Genomic DNA, 26,292 nt, shown 5'->3' on the forward strand with positions numbered 1-26,292 from the left:
TTATGTAAACAACATATATCGCAATAAAACAGTAAAATGACTATTATAACAGTCTGCAACCAATTTGAATGTTTTAAATAATGACAGATGATCACTGGGCAATTACATATTTTTCCATCTCTCCATGAATATTGAAAGGGGGATAGATAATTGCAACAATGATTCTGTTATGTTTTGTATTCCTCATTATGTATTCTACACTCCGATTTTATTATTTCTTATTTTGCTAACCACCCTATTTTTAGAGAGTACACTTCCCCCCGGATTCCATTCCTTTAGCCACTTTAGGCTATGTCTAATCTTTGGTTTTTATATGCTATTGTTGTTTTTTTTGTGCATGGCAATTTATTCACAAAAAAAAAAAAAAGATTTTCCTCCCTGTGAGACTCATGGTTAATTGATTGTAATCAACACACACCTCCTGTGGGAGAGCGCAGTTCAGTCCACATTCTTCCCCGATGGTTTATTTTATCTTTCAATGGACCTAACCAGATATAGACAAGTCTGAGTTTTTATCTGCCTGAAAATTGTAATTAAAATCAGGAGATTTTTGCAAACTTTTCCCATTGTGGCTAAATACATGTGAGTCAGTAGGAAAAATGTAGGTGTTTTAGTGGTTTTTAATGGTGAAATAGACTTTAAATGGCTCCTACACACGCAACAGGGTCTTACTCTTATTTTGCCAAGGGCGACAGCACACCCATTTACACAAACACCAGGGCAGGTAATCCTGGACTACGACTTCTCTGGATTACCGGGTGCAACATCCTGAGACCTGGGACATTCGGCAACAGCATGCCCCCATTTATGGCACCGTAAGCACTGAGCTATTCCTTATCAAAGCTCTCCATGTGGTACCGGAGGCTTTCCAGCGATTCCATTCACACTCAATTTTTTCTCTAAGCCGAATCTCTGCCTTGCGTTTGTCATAATCATCCCAGCTTTGGACCATCGAAGGGTAAGTCACCTGGGACTTCATCAGCAACACAGTTTGCAACAGCTCTGACCAGCTGTTTCTAGGCCAGGCCAGCAATGCAGCAGCATTCTCAAATTCAGCCAAAAAGTCCTCCACATAATCTTTAGCAGGGATATGCAATTAGCGGACCTCCAGCTGTTGCAAAACTACAAGTCCCATCATGCCTATGCCTCTGGGTGTCATGCTTGTGGCTGTCAGGCCTCGTACACACGACCAGACATGTCCGATGAAAACAGTCCGCGGACCGTTTTCATCGGACATGTCTGCTGGGAGATTTTGGTCTGATGTGTGCACACACCATCTGACCAAATTCCCCGCGGACAGAAAACGCCCAGCGGACATGTCCGATGAGTCGTACTAACCATCAGACATGTCCGACGGATAGGCTTCCAGCGGACAAGTTTCTTAGCATGCTAAGAAACTTTTGTCCGCTGGAAACCTGTCCGCTAGGCCGGAAAACTGTCCGGTAGGCCCTACACACGGTCGGACATGTCCGCGGAAACTGGTCCGACGGACCAGTTTCAGCGGACATGTTCGGTCGTGTGTACAAGGCCTCAGAGTCTGCTATGCCTCATGGGACTTGTAGTTCTGCCACAGCTGGAGGTCTGCTAATTGCATATCCCTAATCTATAGGCTGCATAGGCGATATGAAGTCAGAAACACAAATCACACATGCGTTGCCACAGACGACAGCAAACATCTTCGCAGTCACTCACACAATGGATTTATACACAGTTCCTTTTCGCAGATAAAAACAGATTTTTTATTTTTTTGAGTACTGTCTCTTTTAGAGCTGCATTGCACAATGCACATTTCTTTTGCAGGCACACATTGTAGAGCACAACCAGTCTCTGGTAAAATCACTGTTTAAGCATGCAGAGATCTGGAACGCCAACACTGATGACATCCTCAACTAATTGTGACAACTTTGTGTTTTTTTAGGTCCAGTCCACACCAGATATGTCTTTTTAGGGCTTCACAGCAAACAAATGGCTTCCCTTGCAAAAGTCCTCCACCATCAATACAAACATAACAATATTCGGCCTCCTGGCTCTCTTTGGCAGCCCTGCTGCTCTGTCTCTCGGTGCTTGAGCCTCTGTCTGTCCAGTCCCAGACAGCACCATGCAGACATGCACACCTCTCTCTGATCTCCTGCAAGGACATGGAGGGTTGTGCCCAAAACGCTAGCTCTGATTACCCAAGAACTCAGGCAAGTAGTAGTCACAAACAGCTCTGGAGTGGGCATGGTGGTCTACTTATGACAGAATTAACACACAATCCACAGACATACAGTAGGTCAACAAGGAACAGCACTATGTAACAGGGGGAGGTAGCGCTGGGGTAATTACAGTGCAGGCTTCTATTGACAGACAGACCATCAGTAGGGTCTGTGATTTATAAGTGTGTGACCTGCTTTTCCAGAAAAAAAAAGGAGAGAAGGAAAGGAAGAATAATGAAAGAAGAAGAAGAGAGAAAGAAAAAAGGGAGGAGGGGTGAGAGGAAAAAGGGAAGAGCAGGGAAAAGGTATGAGAAAGTTCTAAACAAAAGGACTTGTCTGTCCTGGGCTTCAAGCGATCATATTGTACAGAATGGAGGGGGGGGCTCATGAGATGATGGGGGTCTATTCTTTGATGCCACTAGCTTAGCCATCATGGACCTCATAACCTCCACATCCTTAATTCTGGTATAAAGATCGGATAGAGACAGGGGGGTTTTGTTGTTTCCAGTGGCGGGCTACTAGACATCTGGCTGTTGTTAACATTTGTGTAATGAAAACACGAATAAACTGAAACGTTTAGGACCACACCTCCAAAAAAAAAACTAAACCCCCCCAAAACAGAAATCCAACTTCCAAACATGAATTCAGTAATAAGTAGCTCTGCCGTTATTGTTGTTCACTTCAAAAATTTGTTTTGGCATGCTTGATGCAAGCGTTTCCATGAGGTGACTGGGAACATTTCTCCAAGTGGTGAAGACAACCGCACGAAGGCCATCTACTGTCTGGAACTGTTGTCCATTTTTGTAAACTTCCCTTGCCATCCATCCCCAAAGGTTCTCAATTGGATTTAGATCAGGGGAATACGCAGGATGGGCCAAAAGAGTGATGTTATTCTCCTGGAAGAAGTCCCTTGTCCTGCAGGCATTGTGTACTGTAGCGTTGTCCTGTTGAAAAACCCAGTCGTTACCACACAGACGAGGGTCCTCAGTCATGAGGAATGCTCTCTGCAACATCTGGACATAGCCAGCGGCCGTTTGACGCCCCTGCACTTCCTGAAGCTCCATTGTTCCTCTGAAGGAAAAAGCACCCATTATGGCGCCCCCTCCACTGTGGCGCGTAGAAAACATCTCAGGTGGGATCTGCTTGTCATGCCATTAACGTTGGAAACCATCAGGACCATCAAGGTTAATTTTTTTCTCATCAGAGAATAAAACTTTCTTTCACCTTTGGTGCTCTCTTGCAAAGTCCAAACAAGCAGTTCTGTGGCAGAGAAGAGGTTTTTGAAGAAGTTTTTTGTTTTTGAAGCCCTTCAGTCTCAGATGCCGTCTGATGGTTATGGGGCTGCAGTCAGCACCAGTAAGGGCCTTAATTTGGGTTGAGGATCGTCCAGTGTCTTGATGAGAGACCCTGCTTATGCAGTTCAGCAACCCGACCACATTCAAAAAGGGAGAGTTTTTTTGCCTTTGCCATCACAACGTGTGACTACCTGACAGAAAATGACAATGAATCCACATCTTTGCACAGATTTGGCCTTTTAAAGGCATGTGGTCCTAAACTTTTGATCAGCTGAAAAACAGCCTGTTTCAGTTTAATAGTTATTTTCAATTAATTGAATGCTCAAAAAATGTTTTGTCTCACTCTCATTTCTTCTTGTTGCATGTTGAAGCTCTACTTGGAACCTTGTTAAGATCCAACAATGTAAAATATGATTTTTTGCCATTTTCAAGTGGTCTTAAACTTTTGATCAGGACTGTATATATATATACCCTGACTGTGAGCTGACCCACTAACAATGATATCACCAAACACAAAAGTAGATCTGCTTACCTTTTTAAAATATCAGAATGAGTTTTATTGTTGATGTCCAGTACAATGATAATTGACCTGCTCCTCTTCATCATTTCACTCCACTAGATGCTTAAAATATAACTCCTCTTTTATTAAGAAAAAAAACATTCCCCATTTGTGTGTTCAATGTACATTGCAAGGATTTTAACAAACTTTGTTGCAGATTCCTACCTTTTGTTATTCTGAAGAAACCCCTGTGTGTTTGTCTGTAACAATGTACTGAGTGAATCTAATGGGAGTAGTTTCAAAATTATTAATCGGCTGCTGCACCTGCAGGACTCTAATGAAGAAAATGTCAAGGTCTGCCTCCCTTTAGATGTGTTTTTCTACTGGGAGCATCTCACCAACAATTTTATTTTTGTTGCAGGGGATGCCTGAAATCTGACTTAAATCTTAGTGCACACTGGGAAAATCATTAAGCCAATCACACAAGCAGGAAATTATGTTTCTGGGGGGCATTCTGTACACATTCTTTGTACAGAACACCTCCAGGTAGCCATATTGCCTTACATGTACAGAAAATTACAGTGCTGCAGATGGAAATAGAAAGGTAATTTTTCATAACATTCAATTACAATATGACTTGTGTCCCAATTGTATATGCTATATATAATTATTATTTTATTTTTATTTTTTCAAATGAAATTGGAGTTAACCTTTAATCATAGCTTAATCATAACTCTATGATTAAGCACCTAGCAGAGTGAAATGTATAAGAGCATACAGGTGGATTCTCTTTGTATTGGACAGCAACAATAAAACTCACGATTCTTTAAGGCCGGGTTCACACCTCTGCGAATTTAATGCACGTTTCTCTGCATTCAATTCGCATAGCAGGAGAATGTGACTGTTTCCCTATGGAGCGGTTTTCCATATTTCCGCAGCGGGTTCGGTGGGGTGTGCCGGAAAAACGTGTGCCTTTTTTGGTGCGTTTTAGGTTCGATTCCAGCCCAAAATTCGGGCTGAAATCGGACCTGAACCAGTTAACCAGCACGCACCGGACCCATGCTGTGCTCCGCTTGCGGCAGCGGTGTGAACCCAGCCTTAAGAAGCCCTGTCCTCACCGACCTGCCAATAGTAAACACAAAAGCTTGTAGAGGAAGTTGTCTGCACTGTTCACTTCCTCAAACTGATAGGCACCAGCCTGCAGAGTTGTCAGGAGTATTTGAGTACCTACATACTGTATATATTCTCTACTTAGTAGAGCTACTGTATGCAATTTGTGCCTTGTTGATTGTCTTGTGTCACTGCATTGAGGTATCTTAATAGATTATACAACCTTAGCTTGCTGATTGCACAGAGAAGGAGCAGCAGCATGCTGATGTAGTTATCTATCTGCTCACTCTGCAGTATTTAAAGTCTAATTAACCCAGGAGTACTTTACATGTACTTATGGCATTGACAACAGTATATGATATACTTTGATACAAGCCTTACAGAAGTGATGAAGTTGTTCATGTTGTTGTATCCTATGGTTGCCTTGGTCTTGTCTAAGGTCCCTTGCGAGTGTAAATGCCCCTGGAGGGCTTCTGTAAACTTGTTATTCCAAATTTGGAGCATCAGTTTTTAAGTTTGGGTCAAGTTGTTTAATGAGGAAATTATTTTCCCTGATAAAGAGGTTTTTTTTATATATATTGAATTGAAATGCAATGACATTTCTGGCTGGGCCCTACCCTGTGAAGAAATCCTTTCATGGGAGACATCATGATCTAGTCCCAGCTAGATACATTTGGGGTTTGCTTTTGCACTTTGCTATGTACAACTCTAATGTGATTTTATGTAACTCAATTTTATTGTTGTATATAATAAAAAGTATGTACTTTTTTGGATACATGCCTTACACTTAAAGTTTAAGGGGCAGATCCACGTACCTGCGCGTAATCTTCCGCCGGGCGCAGCGTATCTAAGATACACTACGCCGCCACAACTTATTTTTTTTATTTCAAATCCACAAAAAATTTGCGCTGTAAGTTACTGCGGCGTAGTGTATCTTTGGCGGCATAAGGGCGCAGAATTCAAATGGATGTAATGGGTGGGTGTTTTATGTTAATACGTTGTGACCCGACATAAACAACATTTTTTTTAACTCGAAATTAACACGGAACAAGCCAATGCTCACGACGGTGATGTCATTCTACGCAAATCCCTATTCGCGAACGACTTACGCAAACTACGTAAACAATTCAAAATTGTACGTGGGAACGCCGGCCATACTTAACATTGAGTACGCCTCATAACAGCAGCTTTAACTATACGCCGGAAAAAGCCGAACGCAAACGATGTTAAAAAATGTACATACTCGATGTGGAATTCGACGCAAACGCCACCTAGCAGCCGCCGAAAAATTGCATCTAAGATCCGACGGCGTACTAAGACGTATGCCAGTCAGATCGATCCCAGATGCCGTCGTATCTTGTTTTGTAGATACAAAACAAAGATACGACGCGGGAAATTTAAAATTACGCCGGCGTATCAATAGATACGCCAGCGTAATTCTTTTGTGGATCTGCCCCTAAGCTTTTATGCCACTGTGTGTCCCATAGGTCTTTATTGTTTGTACACAATTTTTATTTGAGCACATGTTCATTTTTTTATGGAACACTAATAATGTATTGGTGTGCATAAACAGAATTAGACCTTGCCACGGGTCCACCAAAACACTAACAGGCCATCTTCTTCTGCGTATAAACATCCAACTAAGTTTTTCATCATGGAATAATAAAAAAATATATATCTAGAATTGCGTATGATCAAATTAAAATATAATGTAATATTCAACATCTTACCACTGGCCAAGTCTACAGTGTGACAGCTGGGCTAATTCTACACAGCTGCCAGAATGTACCTTTGTGCATTTAGAATTCTCTAGGTATCACTGCCTGGAGAAATCAAATGTTTCTGAGGATATCCTGCCAAATGTCTTTTACTGGATAAGATGTGTTTAATGCTTTACAGCCCTCCCCGGGGGGATTTTTTATGGCGTAATAGAATTCATATATTTTCCATACTTATGAATAGGTTTTTAATCACAGTTGCTAATCAAATATTTCATAGTAAAATCCAAAAGTTTTGTAATAAACATGCAACACTTTTCATTTGTTAGTGTTTTCTCACAGCTCCTATGAAAGGGTATGTATTACGTGTAATAAAAACTATTGCAACTATTATGGTTGTTTGGCATAGAAGTGATGATGTCTTCATTGTTTTGAAATGGAACTGTATTAACACAGTAACAGCTGTTTTAGTCTGATGAATCATTGTCACTCTGTTTGAACCATTCCAATTAAGCATTGTCATTAGAAGTGGGCTTTATAGTACACTCTATGAGTAAGCAAATCACATGCAATATAGAATGAGATAATGGCTATAGTTTTAGGACATTATAAAAAAGGATTTTATTATTTTATTGTATACCGTAAAGCTAAAATCCAGAGCATTAATTAAATGCATCGCTGAAAAATATACTGCACATATGGCCAGTCTTACCTTCCAAAACATGACATTTTGTTTAGTTAGTCTTGTGATACAGACACCCCTGCTAAACAACATAGGGCCAGATTCACATAGAAGAGCGGCGGCGTAACGTATCGTAGATACGTTACACCGCCGCAATTTTTCATCGCAAGTGCCTGATTCACCAAGCACTTGCGATGAAAACCTACGCCAGCGGCCTCCGGCGCAAGGCGGGCCAATTCAAATGGGCGTGTGCCATTTAAATTAGGCGCACTCCCGCGCCTAACCTACCGCGCATGCTCCATTTCTGAACTCCCGCCGTGCTTTGCGCGAAGTTATGTCATTTTTTCGAACGGCCACGCACGTAGCGTAATTCCGTATTCCCGGATGGCTTACTCAAACAACGTTATTTTTTACATTTCGACGCGGGAACGACGGCCATACTTTATACAGCAATACGATTGCTGTGTAAAGTTAAGGCACCAACAAAAACGACTAACTTTGCGATGGGAAACTAGACTAGCGGCGACGTAGCAAACGCGAAAAACCGCCGTGGATCGCCGTAACTCCTAATTTGCATACCCGACGCTGGTTTACGACGCGAACTCCCCCCAGCGGCAGCCGCGGTATTGCATCTTAAGATCCGACAGTGTAAAACAATTACACCTGTCGGATCTTATGGCTATCTATGCGTAACTGATTCTATGAATCAGTCGCATAGATAGAACAACAGATACGACGGCGTATCAGGAGATACGCCGTCGTATCTGCTCTGTGAATCTGGCCCTACGTTTTTTCCTGAAGGCCCAATGGTTTTCTTCCATGCGGATTTTCGTGCATAGAGCGTTGCATAGCTGTGGTCCTTGGACTGCAAATCTTTGATCCACCTTAGATTTGTAGCAGGATTTGGGGATGTGGAAGAGGTTTTGAATTGTTGATCAGAGGGCGCAATTCGGGTTGTAGTGTTTTATTTTCTCGCATAAGTATTGAGGAGCGTTTCCTTGTGTGCATTTGTGAGTGAGGCAGAGGTTCCTGGTTCACTACTGCACATGCGCACGTCACGCTACCCGTCCTTAATGTTTTCCTGAAGACAGCAGGGGGGGGCACAGATGAGGGGCCAGACATGACTGGAAGTGGGAACAAATACCTAGATTGGATAGGAATCTGCTCCCCCTCCCCCCTGAAAGGTGCCAAATGTGACACTCGGGGGGGAATTCCGAAAAGCGGAAGTTTCAATTTTGGGTGGAACGCCGCTTTAAGCACACTTTTGACCCCCTGATCACCCTGGATGTCAACCCCTGCCCAGCCAGTGTCATTAGTACAGTGACAGTGTATAGTATTATCAATGATCACTGTATTGATGTCACTGGTGATGTCAGTAGCTGTTAACCAGGTCCCCCCAGTGTCAGGCCCCGTACACACGACCAGTTTCCTCGGCAGAATTCAGCTTCCGACCGAGTTTCTGGCTGAATTCTGCCGAGAAACCCGGCCGTATGTACACTTTCGGCCGAGGAAGCCGACGAGGAGCTCGACGAGGAAATAGAGAACATGTTCTCTATTTCCTCGTTGTTCTATGGGAGCTCTCGGCCCGCCGAGCTCCTCGGCGGCTTCAGGGCTGAACTGGCCGAGGAACTCGATGTGTTTGGCACGTCGAGTTCCTCGGCCGTGTGTACGGGGCCTTAGTGTCAGATCAACTCTGCTGCACTATTGCAGTTGCGTTAGAAGTCCCTGATCAAACTATTATTAGTATATATATAAAAAAATCCATACCATAGCGTGTAGACCAGGGGTGCCCAACCTTTTGAAGAGCGAGGGCCACTGAAGCGACTTGGTAACCGGTCGCGGGCCGCAATGAGCAGAACCAGTGGATGACAGGTCTGTGCCATGCTGTATATGCAGAGTGGACATAGCTCATGCTACTCTATGGGCCCCCCAATTCAATCCGCCCAAATGGAAGGATCGGCCTTTTTTTTTTTTTTTTTGCGGATTGGATTGGAGATAAGCGGGGGTAAATGGAGGGTCCGATTGGGTCAGACAGATCATGTGAAGGGGCCTAAGGCTGCTTTCACAGTAAGAATCAGGGAACACATTTAACCGCTTCCTCGCCCCCTAGTGTTAACCCCTTCATTGCCAGCCACATTTATACAGTAATCAGTGCATATTTATTGCTGTTCGCTGTATAAATGTGAATGGTCCCAAAAATGTGTTAAAAGGGTCCGATGTGTCCGCCATAATATCGCAGTCCTGACAAAAATCGCAGATAACCGCCATTACTAGTAAAGAAAAATTATAAAAAAAGTCATAATTCTATCCCCTATTTTGTAGGCGCTATAACTTTTGCGCATACCAATCACTATATGCTTATTGCGTTTTTTGTTTTTACCAAAAATATGTAGAAGAATACGTATCGGCCTAAACTGAGAAAAAAAAAATGTTTTTAAAAAAATGGGATATTTATTACAGCAAAAAGTAAAAAAATTTGTGTTTTTTTCAAAATGTTCGCTCTTTTTTTGTTTATTGCACAAAAAATAAAAACCACAGAGGTGATCAAATAACACCAAAAGAAAGCTCTATTTGTGGGAAAAAAAGGACGTCAATTTTGTTGGGGAGCCACGTCGCACGACTGTTTTTTAAATTCAAAGCGTGACAGTGCCAAAAGACCGAGTGATACAGTGAGCGACTATGGCCGCCGGCTGAATAACGGGAGTGCGCCCCCGAAACAACTTACCAGCTTGCTCGCATGAAGGTGGAAAGTTCTTGCGGGCAGGACCAGAGACAGCCGCCGAGGGACCCCAGAAGACGTGGATCGGGGCCACTCTGTGCAAAACGAGTTGCACCGTGGAGGTAAGTATAACATGTTTGTTATTTAAAAAAACATTCTCTTTACAACCCCTTTAACAGAATCTTTTTTTGTTGGTTGCCATAGATTATTGCACTTTGCATGCTGTCATAAAATGACATTCTCTTTATGTATAATTTCTAGTGTCTAATTATTCTTTTGTATTATTATTTTGCACATGAATGTATTTTTTTTTTCTTCTGTAAACAACATAAAAGTACTTACAAAAGAGTTTGTTATTAATTCAAAAGTTAACTGTGGATCAACAAAGATGATTCATAGAGATAATTTGCTTCCAGGAAGAAAAAGGCTAGGAACCCCAGTACTACATGATGAACTGCCAGGCAGTTATCAGAAAATCTGGGGAACTTGGTTAGCAGACTTCTCCAGATGGCATAATGTGTGTTTGATTTTTTTGCTAAAATGTATTATTACAGCTTTTTCTGTCTGTTTTGATGTCAAGACCAAGGCTTATTTATTGGCTTAGACATTATTAGGTAGATTCAGAGAGATTGGCGCAACTTTGCGGCGGCGTAGCTTAGCGTGTTTAGGCTACGCCGCCGTAAGTTAGCGAGGCAAGTACTTGATTCTCAAAGTATTTGGCTGCTAAGTTACGGTGGCGTAGCCTAAAGCGGGCGGGCGTAAGGGCGCCTAATTCAAATTTGTCTGAGGGGGCGTGTTTTATGGTAATGAGGCTTGACCCGACGTGATTGACGTTTTTCCTGAACTGCGCATGCGCCGGGCGCCTACATTTCCCAGTGTGCATTGCGGCTAAGTCCGCTGCACGGGCCTATTGATTTCGACATGGACGTAAACTATGTAAATCCCTATTCATGGACGACTTACGCAAACGACGTAAAATTTTCGAATTTCGAAGCGGGAACGGCGGCCATACTTTAACATTGTCTACGCCACCTCGGGGGCAGCTTTAACTTTAGGCGGCCTATCTCTTACGTAAACGGCGTAAATGTACTGCGGCGGCCGGGCGTACGTTCGTGAATAGGCGTATCTACTGATTTACATATTCTGCGCCGACCGCAATGGAAGCGCCACCTAGCGGCCAGCCGAAATATTGCAACCTAAGATAGGACGGCGCAGGCCGTCGCATCTTAGATATGTTTAAGCGTATCTCTGTTTGAGAATACACTTAAACATGTCGGTGCAGATTCTGAGTTAGGTTGGCGTATCTACTGATTCAGGTCCGATTCTAGCCCGAATTTTGAAAAAAGGCATGCATTTTTCTGGCACACCGCACCGGACCCGCTGCGGAGATCTGTGAACCGGCTCCATAAAGAGCCAGTCAAATTCTCCTGCTGTGCGAATTGAATGCGGTGTAATGCGCATTCAATTTGCATAGGTGTGAACCCGGCCTAAATGGGAAAACATGCTATTAGTAGCAATTAGGAGCATTTCTGCTGGAAAAACGCTCCAAGAAACTCTACAAAAACAATTATTTTTCTGCTTTTGGATGCTGAAGCTCAAATAACTCTAATAGCCTAAAGTAATGTGCATTGACACATAGGATAACACTATTTAGCATCTAGAAGCAGGGAAAAAATGTTAACAGCTTCTAGGAGCTTAAAACAACGTTAGTGTGCATGGAGCTTAAGAACAGAAAAAAATTATAGACTTCTATGGGAGCCAGCCCAAGCCATAAAAGGGACTTGACGTGTTTCCAAATGCACAATAAAATCGACAATTAATAATTACAAGAAATAACATTGTAGAACGTTGGTTTAAGGAAGCAATTTGCCCGCCCTTAATTGATTTTTTTTACTACGCAACATAGTTTATAGGGGGGTGAAAGCATATTCGAAGGTCCCGCTCCCTACTAGAACTACTCTGAGGGTATGGGATGCTGGGTCAGGTAAGGAGTAAAGACGCTCCGCGACGTCATGCCGGATGGTGTGCTGTTGCCTTTTGGCCAGCTCTGTCGTGTGTTTCAATTGCCGGGGTGGATGTATTTTCGATACCTCCAGCTTCGGCATGCAACCAGAGCCCAGTTTCCAACTAGGCCTTTGCTACAGCAAGACGCTGTTGAGGAGGTCCTGTCGCAGGAGGACCTCCAGAAACTGCTCTCTGTCTTGTATGGGACACTGCTTAGGGTTGACTCACCAAAGATAGAGAAACTGTGGGACCAATGGAGGGGGGATATCCCGTCTCTGGATAGGGAGGGATGGGAGGACTCGTTGGGAAATGGCCCTAGGCTAGTAATCTCCTCTCGGGATAAACTACTTCAAATTAAGCTAATGCATAGGGTGTATTTCACGCCAGTTAGGTTGCATAGGATCTACCCAGATAGGGACCCCAGTTGCTCCCGTTTTCGGGCTCAGCTGGGTACCCTTATGCACCTGCTTTGGGAGTGCCCCAGGATTCAGGTATTTTGGAAGGGGGTATTTGAATTGATTAATCTCAAATTGGACTTGACACTCCCCCTGTCGCCAGAGCTGGTCCTCCTAGGTGTACCAGATGATGAACAGGGGTCCCACCACACCAAATTGCTTACTTATTATTTTATGCGAAGAAGGCTATTATTTGTAAGTGGTCCTCTCCTGACCCTTCCTTCCTATCCTCCTGGTGGGCTATGATTGATGCTACTCTGCCAATGTACAAGCTGACGTATACCAGCAGGGGATACCACTGGAAGTTTGAGAAGGTGTGGCAGATGTGGATGTCACCATGAGCGGGGCCTTTCCTCCCTTCCCCCCTCCCCCCTTTTTTTATAGGGGGACGAGTCTGGGATTCTTTGGCTGTGGTCTTCTCTCCTTGGTGCTCCAGGTGGGCCTCTGTCCCTCTGTAGCAGTCATCACGGTGACCATGCTGTGCCCCACCTGTGCCGCCTTCTATAGCACCCCCTGGTTTACTTCTGTGGTATCCTTGCGATGTAACCTGCAATTTTGCTTAACTTGTATGACACCTGATTGTATTGTCAAGTCAATCGGCTATGTTAGCCGAACTCTCTGTTTTCATGTTGCTGTATTCATGAATGCTTGATAAACACAACTTGGTTGTAAATAACGCTGTCAATTTACGCAGTGCTTTATGCATACTGTATATATTGTACATTAACATCAGTCCCTGCCCTCAAGGAGCTTACAATCCATGGTCCCTATCTCACATTCATACATACACATACTGGGGCCAATTTAGACAGAAGCCAATTAACCTACCAGCATGTCTTTGCAGTGTGGGAGGAAACCAAAGTACTTGGAGGAAACCCACACAGGCACAGGGAGAACATGAAAACTCCAGGCAGTGTCATGGCTGGAATTTGAAACGGTGACCCTAGTGCTGATAGTCAGACGTGCTAACCACTTTGCCACATATTTTATTAATTAGCCCCTATACTGTATGGGTTCCCCACACTTTCATGTACATGCACAGGTCACTTAAAAAAAAGTGAGTAAACTTGCCAAACATTTTAGCTGATGTATAATGTGCAGGCACCTGAATTCCTCCTGTCTCCTGTGCAATCCTATTGGCCAGTAAGTCAGGCATCATAGTGAATAACCAGTAGGAATATGTAGGAGGCAGACTTTAACCACATGCCGACCGCCGCGCGCAGATATACGTTGGCAGAATGGCACGGGCAGGCACATGGATGTATATATACGTCCCCTTTAAGAAGCAGCATTATCTGCCCGCCGCAAGCTTTGTGACTCTGACCGCGGGTCCCGCGGACTCGATGTCTGCAGGCATACTCGCAATCGTGTCACTATGAGGAAGAAGGGGGAAATGCTAATGTAAACAAGCATTTCCCCAGTCTTCCTAGTGATAGGACAGTGTACACAGCTTCCTGTAATCAGAAGCTGTGATCAGTGTCGTGTCACACATAGCCCATCCCCCTACAGTTAGAACACATCCCTAGGCACACTTAACCCCTTCAGCGCCACCTAGTGGTTAATCCCATTCACTGCCCGTGTAACTTTCACAGTAAACAGTGCATTTTTTTTTAGCACTGATCGCTGTAAAAATGAAAATTAGGCAGATTCAGAAAGACTTAGGCCGGCGTATCAGTAGATATGCCAGCCTAAGTCTGAATCTGCACCAACGCAAATTCAAGCATATTCTGGTAACCAGATACGCTTAAATTAGGCTAAGATATGAGTGGCGTAAGTGTCTTACACCCTCGTATCTTAAAGTGTAATTTTTAGGCTGGCCGCTAGGTGGCACTTCCATTGCGGTCGGCGTAGAATATGTAAATCACTAGATATGCCGATTCACGAACGTACGTCCGGCCGACGCAGTACAGATACGCCGTTTACGTAAGGCATTTTCAGGCGTATAGTTATTCCATCAAATAGCTGGACTAGTAATGTTAAGTATGGGCGTCGTTCCCGCATCGAAATTTGAAAATGTTACGTCGTTTGCGTAAGTCGTCCGTGAATAGGGCTGGACGTAATTTACGTCCACGTCGAAACCAATACGTCCTTGCGGCGTACTTAGCCGCAATGCACACTGGGATATGTACACGGGCGGCGCATGCGCCGTTCTTAAAAAACGTCAATCACGTCAGGTCACACTTCATATACATAAAACACGCCCCCCACATCCTCATTTGAATTAGGCGCGCTTACGCCTGCCCCATTTACGCTACGCCGCCGTAAGTTAGCTAGGCAAGTACTTTGTGAATACAGTACTTGCCTTGCTAACTTACGGCGGCGTAGTGTAAATACGATACGCTACGCCGCCGCAAGGATGCGCCCGCATACCCGAATCCAGCTAAATGTTCCCAAAAATGTGTCAAAAGTGTACGATGTGTCCGCCATAATGTCACAGTCACGATAAAAATCGCTGATTGCTGCCATTAATAGTAAAATAAAAATATTAATAAAAATGCCTTAAAACGATCCCCTATTTTGTAGACGCTTTAGGGTTAGAAGCATGCACCTAGAGGGGGCTGAAATTGTGCCTGTGCTTTGTTCAGATTACCAGCTTTGTTTTTGTTTTTCTTCAGTTCACTGGCGCCTGTACTTTAAAGCGGAGTTCCACCCAAAAATGAAACTTCCACTTTTCGGAACCCCCCCCCCCCATCGGTGTCACATTTGGCACATTTCAGGGGGAGGGGGTGCAGATTCCTGTCTAAGACAGGTATTTACACCCACTTCTGGGCATACACTACTGCGGCAGTCACGCCCCTAACCGCAGCCCCTGCTGTCTTCTGGGAAACACACTGGGCCAAATTCACAGAAGAGATACGACGGCGTATCTCCTGATACGCCGTCGTATCTCTGTGTTACGGCCGTCCTAACTATGCGACTGATTCATAGAATCAGTTACGCATAGCTAGCCCTAAGATCTGACAGGTGTAATTGAATTACACTGTCGGATCTTAAGGATGCAATTCTAGGCCGGCCGCTAGGTGGCGAGGCCATTGTGGTCGGCGTAGAATATGCAAATGACTAGTTACGGCGATTCCCGAACGTCCGCGCTGCCCGTCGATCTAACTTTAGGTCATTTCTGTCGAGATACAACGTCGTTTGCGTAAGTCGTCCGTGAATGGTGCTGGATGCCATTTACTTTAACGTCTAAACAAATGACATCGGTGCGACGTCATTTAGCGCAATGCACGTCGGGTAATTTACCCGACGGAGCATGCGCAGTACGTTCGGCGCGGGAACGCGCCTAATTTAAATGGTGCCCGCCCCATTTGAATTGGGCGGGCTTGCGCCGAGCGCATTTACGTTACACCGCCGCAAGTTTACAGGTAAGAGTTCTGAGAATCAGGCACTTATGCTGTAAACCTGCGGCGGTGTAACGTAAATCAGATACGTTACGCTGACGTGGAGCAACGTAATTGTATCTGAATCTGGCCCACTGTTCCCAGGAGAGAGCGGGGACCAGTGACGGCGCATTGCACTACTCGTGCATGCGCAGTAGGGAACCGGGCAGTGAAGCCGCAATGCTTCACTTACCGATTCCCTCACCGAGGATGTCGGCGGGTGCAGCCGAGGGACAAGCGGTTGCTCATCTTCGGCTGCCGACATCGCGGGTGTGCTAGACAGGTAAGTGTCCATATTTTAAAAGTCAGCAGTTACACTATTTGTAGCTGCTGGCTTTAAAAAAAAAAAAATTGGCGGAACCTCCGCTTTAATAATGATTTTGCTTCCAATTCTGTAAAGAGAACTAGAAAACATGGAGTGTTTGTAGACTTTATAAAACACTGGCAGCACTTTTCAGATGTAATAGTGTTTTCTTAGCGTGGACTGCTGAGGGTGTCACATGATTGGTCCCTTGAGGGTGATGGCCTACTATTGCAGAGTCATTTGTGCACATTGATTCTATGCATCCATTCATTATCATTAAACCACAAACAGCAATTCATCATCTTAAATACAGTTAAATTCAGGGCATTAATCACATACACAACATTTAGCTCTTTATGATAAATATACAATTAAAGTTTTTAAAACATATGAACTTTGGGCTAGATTCAGCATTGATTTACACCGGCGTATCTATAGATACGCCGCCTAAATTCAAAGCTGCGCCGGTGTATCTTTTTTCTGTATTCAGAAAGCAAGATACGCCGACATTAGCCTAAGATCCGACTGGCGTAAGTATCTTACACCGTCGTATCTTAGGGTGCATTTTTGCATTTTCGGCGTAGAATATGCAAATGACCTAGATACGCCGATTCACAAATTTACGTACGCCCGGCGCTATTTTTTTACGTCGTTTACGTTAGGCTTTTTGGGCGTAAGGTTGCTCCTGCTGTTATGATGCGCACGCAATGTTAAGTATGGACGTCGTTCCCGCGTCAAATTTTGAATTTTTTATGTCGTTTGCGTAAGTCGTTTGCGAATAGGGCTGGACGTAATTTACGTTCATGTCGAAACCAATGACGTCCTTGCGGCGTACTTTGGAGCAATGCACACTGGCATGCGCCGTTCGGGAAAAACAAGAATTAACATAAAACACGCCCCCTCATCCTCATTTGAATTATGCGCGCTTACACCGGCCCCATTTACGCTACGCCGCGTAGCTTTGTGAATACAGCACTTGCCTCTCTAACTTACGGCGGCGTATCGTAAATACGATACGCTGTGCCGCCGTAACAATGTGCGCCCCTACCTGAATCTAGCCCTTTATTAACACATGGATTAATGCAACCTATACCAAGCTATCAGAATAAATAGCTCACAGGTCTATATGAAGTAAATACAATATGATTGGTTGCTAAGGGTTATGAGTTCTGTAGTGTCTATTGTAATAAATAAGCACAGTCTCAACATTTACTGGTCTATTTACTGAGCACTATATTGTTTTATTGCTATACTATTATGTGTTGAGAAAAAAAAGAAAGTAGAGTATGCGCTGGTCCTATGGAGCCAGATGCTCCATAAAAGAGGCTCCTAGTGTAAGATGGAGTGTGCAAATATACACAAGGTGCTAAATGATCCAAAGTGCCAAGTGCTTGTGTAAACTACTAGAATGATTCCACAGTATGTATCATAAATGCAGCTATAAAAAAAATTGAAAAATAAAAATAAATAAAATATATATCACAGTGCTATGCAAAGTAAAGTGCTAAAGTGCCTGTGTAAACACTACTAGGTAAAGAAAATGTGCAAAAACGTAAAATTCCTGTTCCATTTGGGTACCTATGTTAATCCTTTAAAAGATGTGCTGATAAACAATTTTTTTTTTTTTTACAGAGCAATATAATGTCCTTATAGGAAGTAAACAAATCCAATTAGCCAAGTGCTGAGTGATTCTAAAAGTGCTGTGTGCTCTTGTTGTTTGCCGTGATCACTGCAATCCGTGCTCTTATACACTTCGCACTCACCAACTTTTTCACCCCTTCCTTCACAGTATTGGCCACTGTGTAGCCCCCTGGCCGTCACTTGTCCCCCTGCGCTGATGATGTCAGTGCAGTAATAGCCCATACATAGGAGAGAAAGGAGCCCTGGATAGTGTAGTATCGTTTTATACTTTATTTAAATAAACGAAAAACGGGTACTCACATGTATACAAAAACAGTATGGCCCCTTTCACACGGGGCGGATCAGTAATGATCCGCCTCCGTATGCTCAGCAGGGATCGCTCCGTTGATCCCCGCTGAGCCGACGGATGACAGGGCGGACCCCGCACACTGTGCAGGGACCGCCCTGTCTTTTCTACGCTTTCCCCTATGGGGGGATCGGATGAACATGGACCGTCTGTCCGTGTTCATCCGATCCGCAGACGGAAGGAAAAATAGTGTTTTCTTTCGTCTGCAAAATCGGATCTTTGCGGAGGCGGACGAGATCGGGTGTCAGCGGATGTTCATCCGCTGACATCCGCAATCTCATAGGGACCAATGTACATAATAATAATAATTAATAATAAGGTATAATACGCAGGCACAATTTACCCTCTATTTTCAGGGTAAAAAAAGTGAGGGCCAGATTCATGTAGAAATCCGGCTGCGTAACAGATCCCATTTACGTTACACCGCCGCAAGTTTTCAGCGTAAGTGCTTGATTTACAAAGCACTTGCCTGTAAACTTGCGGTGGCGTAGCGTAAAGCCGTCCGGGACAAGCCCGCCTAATTCAAATGGGACGTGTACCATTTAAATTAGGCGCGTTCCTGCACCGAACGTACTGCGCATGCGCCGTTTTGAAATTTCCCGCCGTGCTTTGCGCGAAATGACGTCGCCCTGACGTAATGTTTTGAAAGGCGACGTGCGTTACGTCCTTTCGTATTCCCGGACGACTTACGCAAAAAAAAATTGAAATTCGACGCGGGAACGACGGCCATACTTTAACATGGGCTGTCTATTTGTACACCACCTAAATAGCAGCCGTAACTTTGCGACGGGAAAAGCCGACTAGCGACGACGTAAGAGAATGCGACGAACGCGCGTACCTTCGTGGATCCCCGTAAACAGCTAATTTGCATACCCGACGCGGAAAACGACGCAAACTCCACCCAGCGGGCGCCAAAGTATTGCATCCTAAGATCCGAAGCCGTACGCCTGTCGGATCTTAGCCAAATGCCGTTGTATTTTTGTTTGTGAATTCAAAATAAAGATACGACACGGCAAATTTGAAAGTACGCCGGAGTATCAACAGATACTCCGGCATACTTTTTCTATGAATCTGGCCCTGAGTGTTTTACCCCAATACAGTAATTTGGATTTTCGGACGAATGCATTTTTTAACGAAACAAAATAAATAAAAAGTAATTTCGGGAGTAACTAAATAAATGTATTTTTCAGACGAAAACTAAATTCCGAAACAAAATATTTCAGTGTGCACATGTCTACAAGATACTGACGTAATGCAAACAAATTTAGTTTTTTTTTTGGATTGAGTAGAATGTTCTACTCTGTATACAGTAACCACCGTCTTGCCAGGGGCCTGTAGTACATTCAGAGCCGGCCCTACCCTGGGACCCGATGGTACCATTGTACCTGGCAGCACTTTCAGGGGGGCAGCAAATTTCCTGTCTGCACACCATCCCATTCCGCCAGCTCCACTCTCCACTCCACTGTGGGGCTAATTGCCGCCCGACCTCTCCTCCCGTTCCGCTCTCCGCTCCACTGTGGGGTTAATTGCATGAATAGAGCCATAACAGGTCCTTTTTATACTCCTATATACATGTATAGAGCCATGATAGGTCCACTTTAGTTATCATGATATAAAATAATGGATGTGGGGGCATTTTGGTGGGCGTAATTTTTTATTTTTTTTTAAAGTGTATTTTGTGCGTGTACTCGAGAGAGGAGCCGGACTGCAGGAGTTGGGAGTAGGCAGGCCTCCCCCAGAGGCAATCTGCCATCTTTCTCCATGCCCCGGGTGGCAATGGCGGGTGCGTGAGGGGGTCCTCCCACACAGCCCGCCCTACCTGCTCCGCTTTGAAGCCCAACGGGGCAGAGGGACTCCCTATAAGGGAGTGAGAGGATCTAGCCTGCTCAACCAGCCCCGTTAGTCCTTTGCCTCTCTTTTTTTTTAGAGACCGCGTGGTCAAAGTGCGTGCATGTTAACCCAATTTCGAGTGCGTGTAAGTGTGGTGGTTTTTGTGGAAGGGAGGTGGGCGTGCTAAGCGCAGGCTTACCTCGCATAGCACACCCACCGGGAGCCGGGCTGAGATCACCAAACTCAATTCACATGTAGCCGAGACCGGGATCCAAACCCCTAGCTGCAGAGGTGAATGGCTTGTCAACACAGTGCCAATCGCGTTGAGCCACCGCAGCTCTCTTGGGGCATCATTTTTTTTGGGGGGGGGGGGCAGCATTTCATTCTTGGTGCCAGGCAGCACAGTGTCTTGGGCCGGCACTGAGTACATTGCAATATGCTGTAGGCTTAAACAGCAGGGATGATGAGGCCAAGCTAGATTAAAGGTGCCCGACCTCATTTCATCAACATCTGTGATTCTAGCTTGGTCCTCTGCAGGTGACCTGAGGATTGAATGCTACAATGACTAGAAATCATGTATACAGTATATCATACCACCATTGCTCTCAGCCAATCGCATGTCTTCCATAGACATTCAATGTTAAAGTACATACAATATCATCGCAAAATGATATTTTGAAACAAAATAGCAGATACATAAGGCTGTTTGATAAATACTAATTTGCAATAATAATAATATTAATAAAACACATTGTTTCAAATGTAGAAACGTGTAATAAAATAATCAAGGCAAGCATGTGTATTTTAGAGATAGACATACAATAGACGTCTATCAAATTATCTTTTATTGTTGAACGGATATTGCTTTGTAAGCAGAAAATGGGTTACAGCTCCGATTCCTGAAGGTTTAAAAGTAAGCAGATTGCATGTGCATAAACCCCCATAATCTTCTAACAAGTGGCTTTGGTTATTTACAAGGCAGGTCCATTTTGTGAATGAACAGCAGCCATCAAACACTAATTTACACTAACTGAACTGACAAGTCAGTGGAGCCATCATTATGTCTATGATAAAGTATAGAGCAGTAGGTCACTTCCTCAGCTACCCTCAGCTGTGGTTGTACCGCCCTTTCACTTGGCTGCATTTTCAGGGGGAACAGACACATGCTTTGTGTGCTCATTGCAGAGATCTAGCCTGTCAATATTAGATGATGATTGTCACTAGCTGAAAAAAAAAAAGCCAAACTGCTGTTTTAAGCACACAATGAACCTTGATAGCCCAGGACACAGCACTAAACTGCAGATCAGCTCTGCTCAAAGGCACAGCAGAATACAACACACAGTGACTTGAGATAGAGGGCAGTAAGTGTAAAAAAAAGGAGGGGGGAGAGATCGTCAGAAGAGGGAGCTGCAGGCAGTTAAATCCATTCCACTATATGTAAAAAAAAAAAAAAAAAAAAACTCATGCAGCTTTACAAATGCAAATATAGTGCAGTCAATTCTGAGTCAGAGCCATAAAAACAATTGCAATTAACAACAGCAGGATCATGTACAGCAATTAAAACACTGTAGACATAAGCTATACACACTGTACAATTTGTATACAATTTTCATGTACAACTTTCCTTTATATTTATCAAAACCATATAATATGAGGTCAAACCTAAACACTTCCAAATGCAATCAGGCAGGCCCCTGCACTACATATTTAATGGCAAATTAAACAACAAAAATGTTATAATTGAAATCCAGCTTAACACTTAAAGAAGCACCCACACCTTAAAATTAAGATTAACAGTACAAAAATTAAAACATCTAAATCTGTTCAGGTTTTCATTTACTAATCAGTGACATGAGGTTAATAATGGCTTTGCATTCTAGTACTTTGCCTACCTCAGTAGAGGTTAATTTAATAAAGTAATGTCAGTGATAATGATGATGTACAAAGCGCTGTAACTGCTAGTATCCAATCACATTTAAGCTAGATCTAAGAAAGGTCTGTGGTTGCCCTGGGTTACTGCTGTTTGCTATAGTCTGACAGCTCTATAATAGGAAGCAAGCACAAGGTGATCTCATATTTATTGATATCATGTCTGTGTGTATTGTAATGAAGGTGTGCAATGTGTGATCAGGTGTAGAAGTGATAGAAGGATAGAGGATGCTTACCACAAGCACAAGGTGATCTAGTATTTATTGATCTAATGATTGTGTGTGTTCAAATGAAGGTGTGTAATGTGTGATCAGGTGTAGAAGTGGTAGAAGTATAGAGGATGCTTACCACAAGCACAAGGTGATCTCATATTTATTTATATCATGTGTGTGTGTATTGCAATACAGGTGTGCAATGTGTGATCAGGTCTAGAACTCATAGAAGTATAGAAAATGCTTACCACAAGCACAAGGTGATCGAGTATTTATTGATCTAATGATTGTGTGTGTGTGTTCCAATGAAGGTGTGCAATGTGTGATCAGGTGTAGAAGTGATAGAAGTATAGAGGATGCTTACCACAAGCACAAGGTGATCTAGTATTTATTGATCTAGTGATTTTGTGTGGTACAATGGTTTGCAATGTGTGATCAGGTGTAGAACTAATATAAGTATAGAAGATGCTTACTAAAAGCACAAGGTGATCTAGTATTTATTGATCTAATGATTGTGTGTGTGTGTGTGTGTGTGTGTGTGTGTTCCAATGAAGGTGTGCAATGTGTGACCAGGTGTAGAAGTGATCGAAGTATAGAGGATGCTTACCACAAGCACAAGGTGATCTAGTATATTAATCAAATAATTGTGTGTGTTGCAATGAAGGTGTGCAATGTGTGATCAGGTGTAGAACTCATAGAAGTATAGAAGATGCTTACTAAAAGCACAAGGTGATCTAGTATTTATTGATCTAATAATTGTGTGTGTGTGTTCCAATGAAGGTGTGCAATGTGTGATCAGGTGTAGAAGTGATAGAAGCATAGGAGATGTTTAGCACAAGGTGATCTAGTATTTATTGATCTAATGATTGTGTATTGCAATGAAGGTGTGATCAGGTGTAGAAGTGATAGAAGTATAGGAGATGTTTAGCACAAGGTGATCTAGTATTTATTGATCTAATGATTGTGTATTGCAATGAAGGTGTGATCAGGTGTAGAAGTGATAGAAGTATAGGAGATGTTTAGCACAAGGTGATCTAGTGTTTATTGATCTAATGATTGTGTGTGTTGCAATGAAGGTGTGATCAGGTGTAGAAGTGATAGAAGTATATGAGATGTTTAGCACAAGGTGATCTGGTATTTATTGATCTAATGATTGTGTATTGCAATGAAGGTGTGATGAAGTGATCGAAGTATAGGAGATGCTGCTTACCACAAGCACAGGCACCCCTGTGACCAGGGAGAAGAGAAGAACTGGGGGGATGTCGCTGCTCTCATCAGGTCCTGGATAGGGCTTGGTGTAAGTGCTATCGAAGCAGAAAAACCCTTGGACATTCACAGTGAACGTGTCCGTGTATTCGAAGTAATAAGCCAGCATTACAGTCCCTGCCATGATCACCATCTGGAAATAAAGCATGATCGTCAGTGAGAAGTGAAAAGTCATTTAAAGAAGCATCCACACAATGAAAGGCACAAGCGGTGCTCAGGAGGAGCTGTCCATGCTCGCGGTGCTGAATTGTCTCAATCGCTGGATTTCAGGAGGCAACACTTCAAGGGAAGCCTTGTGTTCCTGTGCCTGCTTCCCTGCACCCACAATAAGCTTCTGTTAAACGAGATCATCTACTTAATTAAAATGCTTGTCTGGATCCACTGGCAGATTTAGCTCAGATGCCCACACATGCTAACTTGAATTGACGCTTAAAGCTCCAGCCACCTGATAATGATTCCCCTTTTTTTTTTATCCCTGATCAGACAAATCACTGATCCATTGTAACCTCCAGAATGGGATTCACATGGCTACAGCTGCTTCCCAGGTGCTGAAAAACCAGAGATGGATTTTTTTTTTCCTCCGTGCCACAGCGCCGTGTTTCGCAAAGAAATTCAAGTGCTGGGGCTGCCTCATTGCAAAGCCATCCTCTCCTTCCCACTATTTGTTCATGTGAGATTGGAGCTGTAGAGCAGAAAGCCCAGCACAAGGGCTCAGGTCCTCCCTCTGGTGTACAGTGAGACAAAGAAATCCTTGTCCTGACTCTTGGCAGCTAGAAACTCACTTCTTTTCAGGCTAGAGAGACAAGGTAGGCTGGACTCAATGCATACAACATCATTCATTTATCACAATTAAATACACATTCCATGAAAGCATCACTACCCATTCCCCAGCTGTCTGATCCTATGGAAGGACACTGGGGACACTAGGACATTGGGTTAGCATTAGCACATTGCCTGGAACAGCATGCAGTTCATCTCTGCAATGTGAATAACTTCCTCCTCTTTTTCCTAAACTCCTCCTCCATGATAATAAATACTTTAGAACATGACCTCCTCTTCTGTACTTCATGTGTGGACACAGTGCCGGCCCAAGACATTGTGCTGCCTGGGACCAAGAATGAAATGCTGCCCCCCCCAGAAAAAAAATCACGCCAACCAAAAGGCCCCCACATTCATTATTTTATATCATGATAACTAAAGGGGACCCGTCATGGCTCTATACATGTATATAGGAGTATAAAGAGGACCTGTCATTGCTCTATACATGTATATAGAGGACTTGTCAAGACTCTTTACATGTAAAGGAATATAAAGAGGACCTGCCATGGCTCTATAAATGTATATAGGAGTATAAAGAGGACCTGTCGTGGCTCTATACATGTATAAAGGAGTATAACGAGGGCTTGTCATGGCTCTATAAATGTATATAGGACTATAAAGAGTACTTGACATGGCTCTATACATGTATAAAGGAGTATAACGAGGGCCTGTCATGTCTTTATAGATGTATAAAGAGGGCCTGTCATGGCTCTATACATGTATATAAAGAGGACCTGTCATGGCTCTATACATGTATAAAGGAGTATAACGAGGGCCTGTCATGTCTTTATAGATGTATAAAGAGGGCCTGTCATGGCTCTATACATGTATATAGAGGACCTGTCATGGCTCTATACATGTATAAAGGAGTATAAAGAGGACCTGTCATTGCTCTATACATGTATAAAGGAGTATAAAAAGGACCTGTCATTGCTCTATACATGTATAAAGGAGTATAAAGAGGACATGTCATTGCTCTATACATGTATATAGAGGACCTGTCATTACTCTTTACATGTAAAGGAATATCAAGAGGACCTGTCATGGCTCTATAAATGTATATAGGACTATAAAGAGTACTTGACATGGCTCTATACATGTATAAAGGAGTAAAACAAGGGCCTGTCATGGCTCTATAGATGTATAAAGAGGACCTGTCATGGCTCTATACATGTATAAAGGAGTATAAAGAGGACCTGTCATGGCTCTATACATGTATATAGAGGACCTGTCGAGATTCTTTACATGTAAAGGAATATAAAGAGGACCTGCCATGGCTCTATAAATGTATATAGGAGTATAAAGAGGACCTGTCATGGCTCTATACATATAAAGGAGTATAACGAGGGCCTGTCATGGCTCTATAGATGTATAAAGAGGACCTGTCATGGCTCTATACATATAAAGGAGTATAACGAGGGCCTGTCATGGCTCTATAGATGTATAAAGAGGGCCTGTCATGGCTCTATACATGCATATAGGCGTATAAAAGGACCTGCCATGGCTCTATACATGTATCCAGGAGTATAAAGGGACCTGTGAATTGCCGGCGGCCATAATGTCTTTTGCGCAAACTAATCAATGTACGCTAATTGTGTTTTTTTTTTTTGGTACCAAAAATATGTAGAAGAATACATATTGGCCTAAACTGAAGAAAATAGTTTATTTTTCTAAATTTTGGGGATATTTATTATAGCAAAAAGTAAAAAAATATATATATATTTATAGCACAAAAAATATGCTGCCCCCCTAAAAGTGCTGCCTGGTACCAATGGTACCACTCGGTCCCATCATAGGGCCGGCCCTGTGCGGACAGTCCAACAAGAAGCCTTTCTTGTTTAAGGATGATGCCAATTAAGATTTTTAAAGGTGCTGCACACAGATGCTT

General features: G+C 43.3%; 1 protein-coding gene across 1 annotated transcript in view; it reads right to left on the reverse strand.

Moving 5' to 3' along the window:
- Nucleotides 1-24,558, reverse strand: part of PLPPR5 (phospholipid phosphatase related 5) — a 348,637-nt gene extending 324,079 nt beyond the window's left edge. Inside the window, exon 1 of the mRNA XM_040359985.1 lies at nucleotides 23,530-24,558. Coding sequence (XP_040215919.1) covers nucleotides 23,530-23,760 — 231 coding nt within the window. The 5' untranslated portion in view covers nucleotides 23,761-24,558. The remainder of the gene's footprint in view (nucleotides 1-23,529) is intronic.
- Between the last annotated feature and the right edge of the window lie 1,734 nt (nucleotides 24,559-26,292).

Source organism: Rana temporaria, chromosome 7 (genome assembly GCF_905171775.1).
Source record: "Rana temporaria chromosome 7, aRanTem1.1, whole genome shotgun sequence".
NCBI lineage: Eukaryota > Metazoa > Chordata > Amphibia > Anura > Ranidae > Rana > Rana temporaria.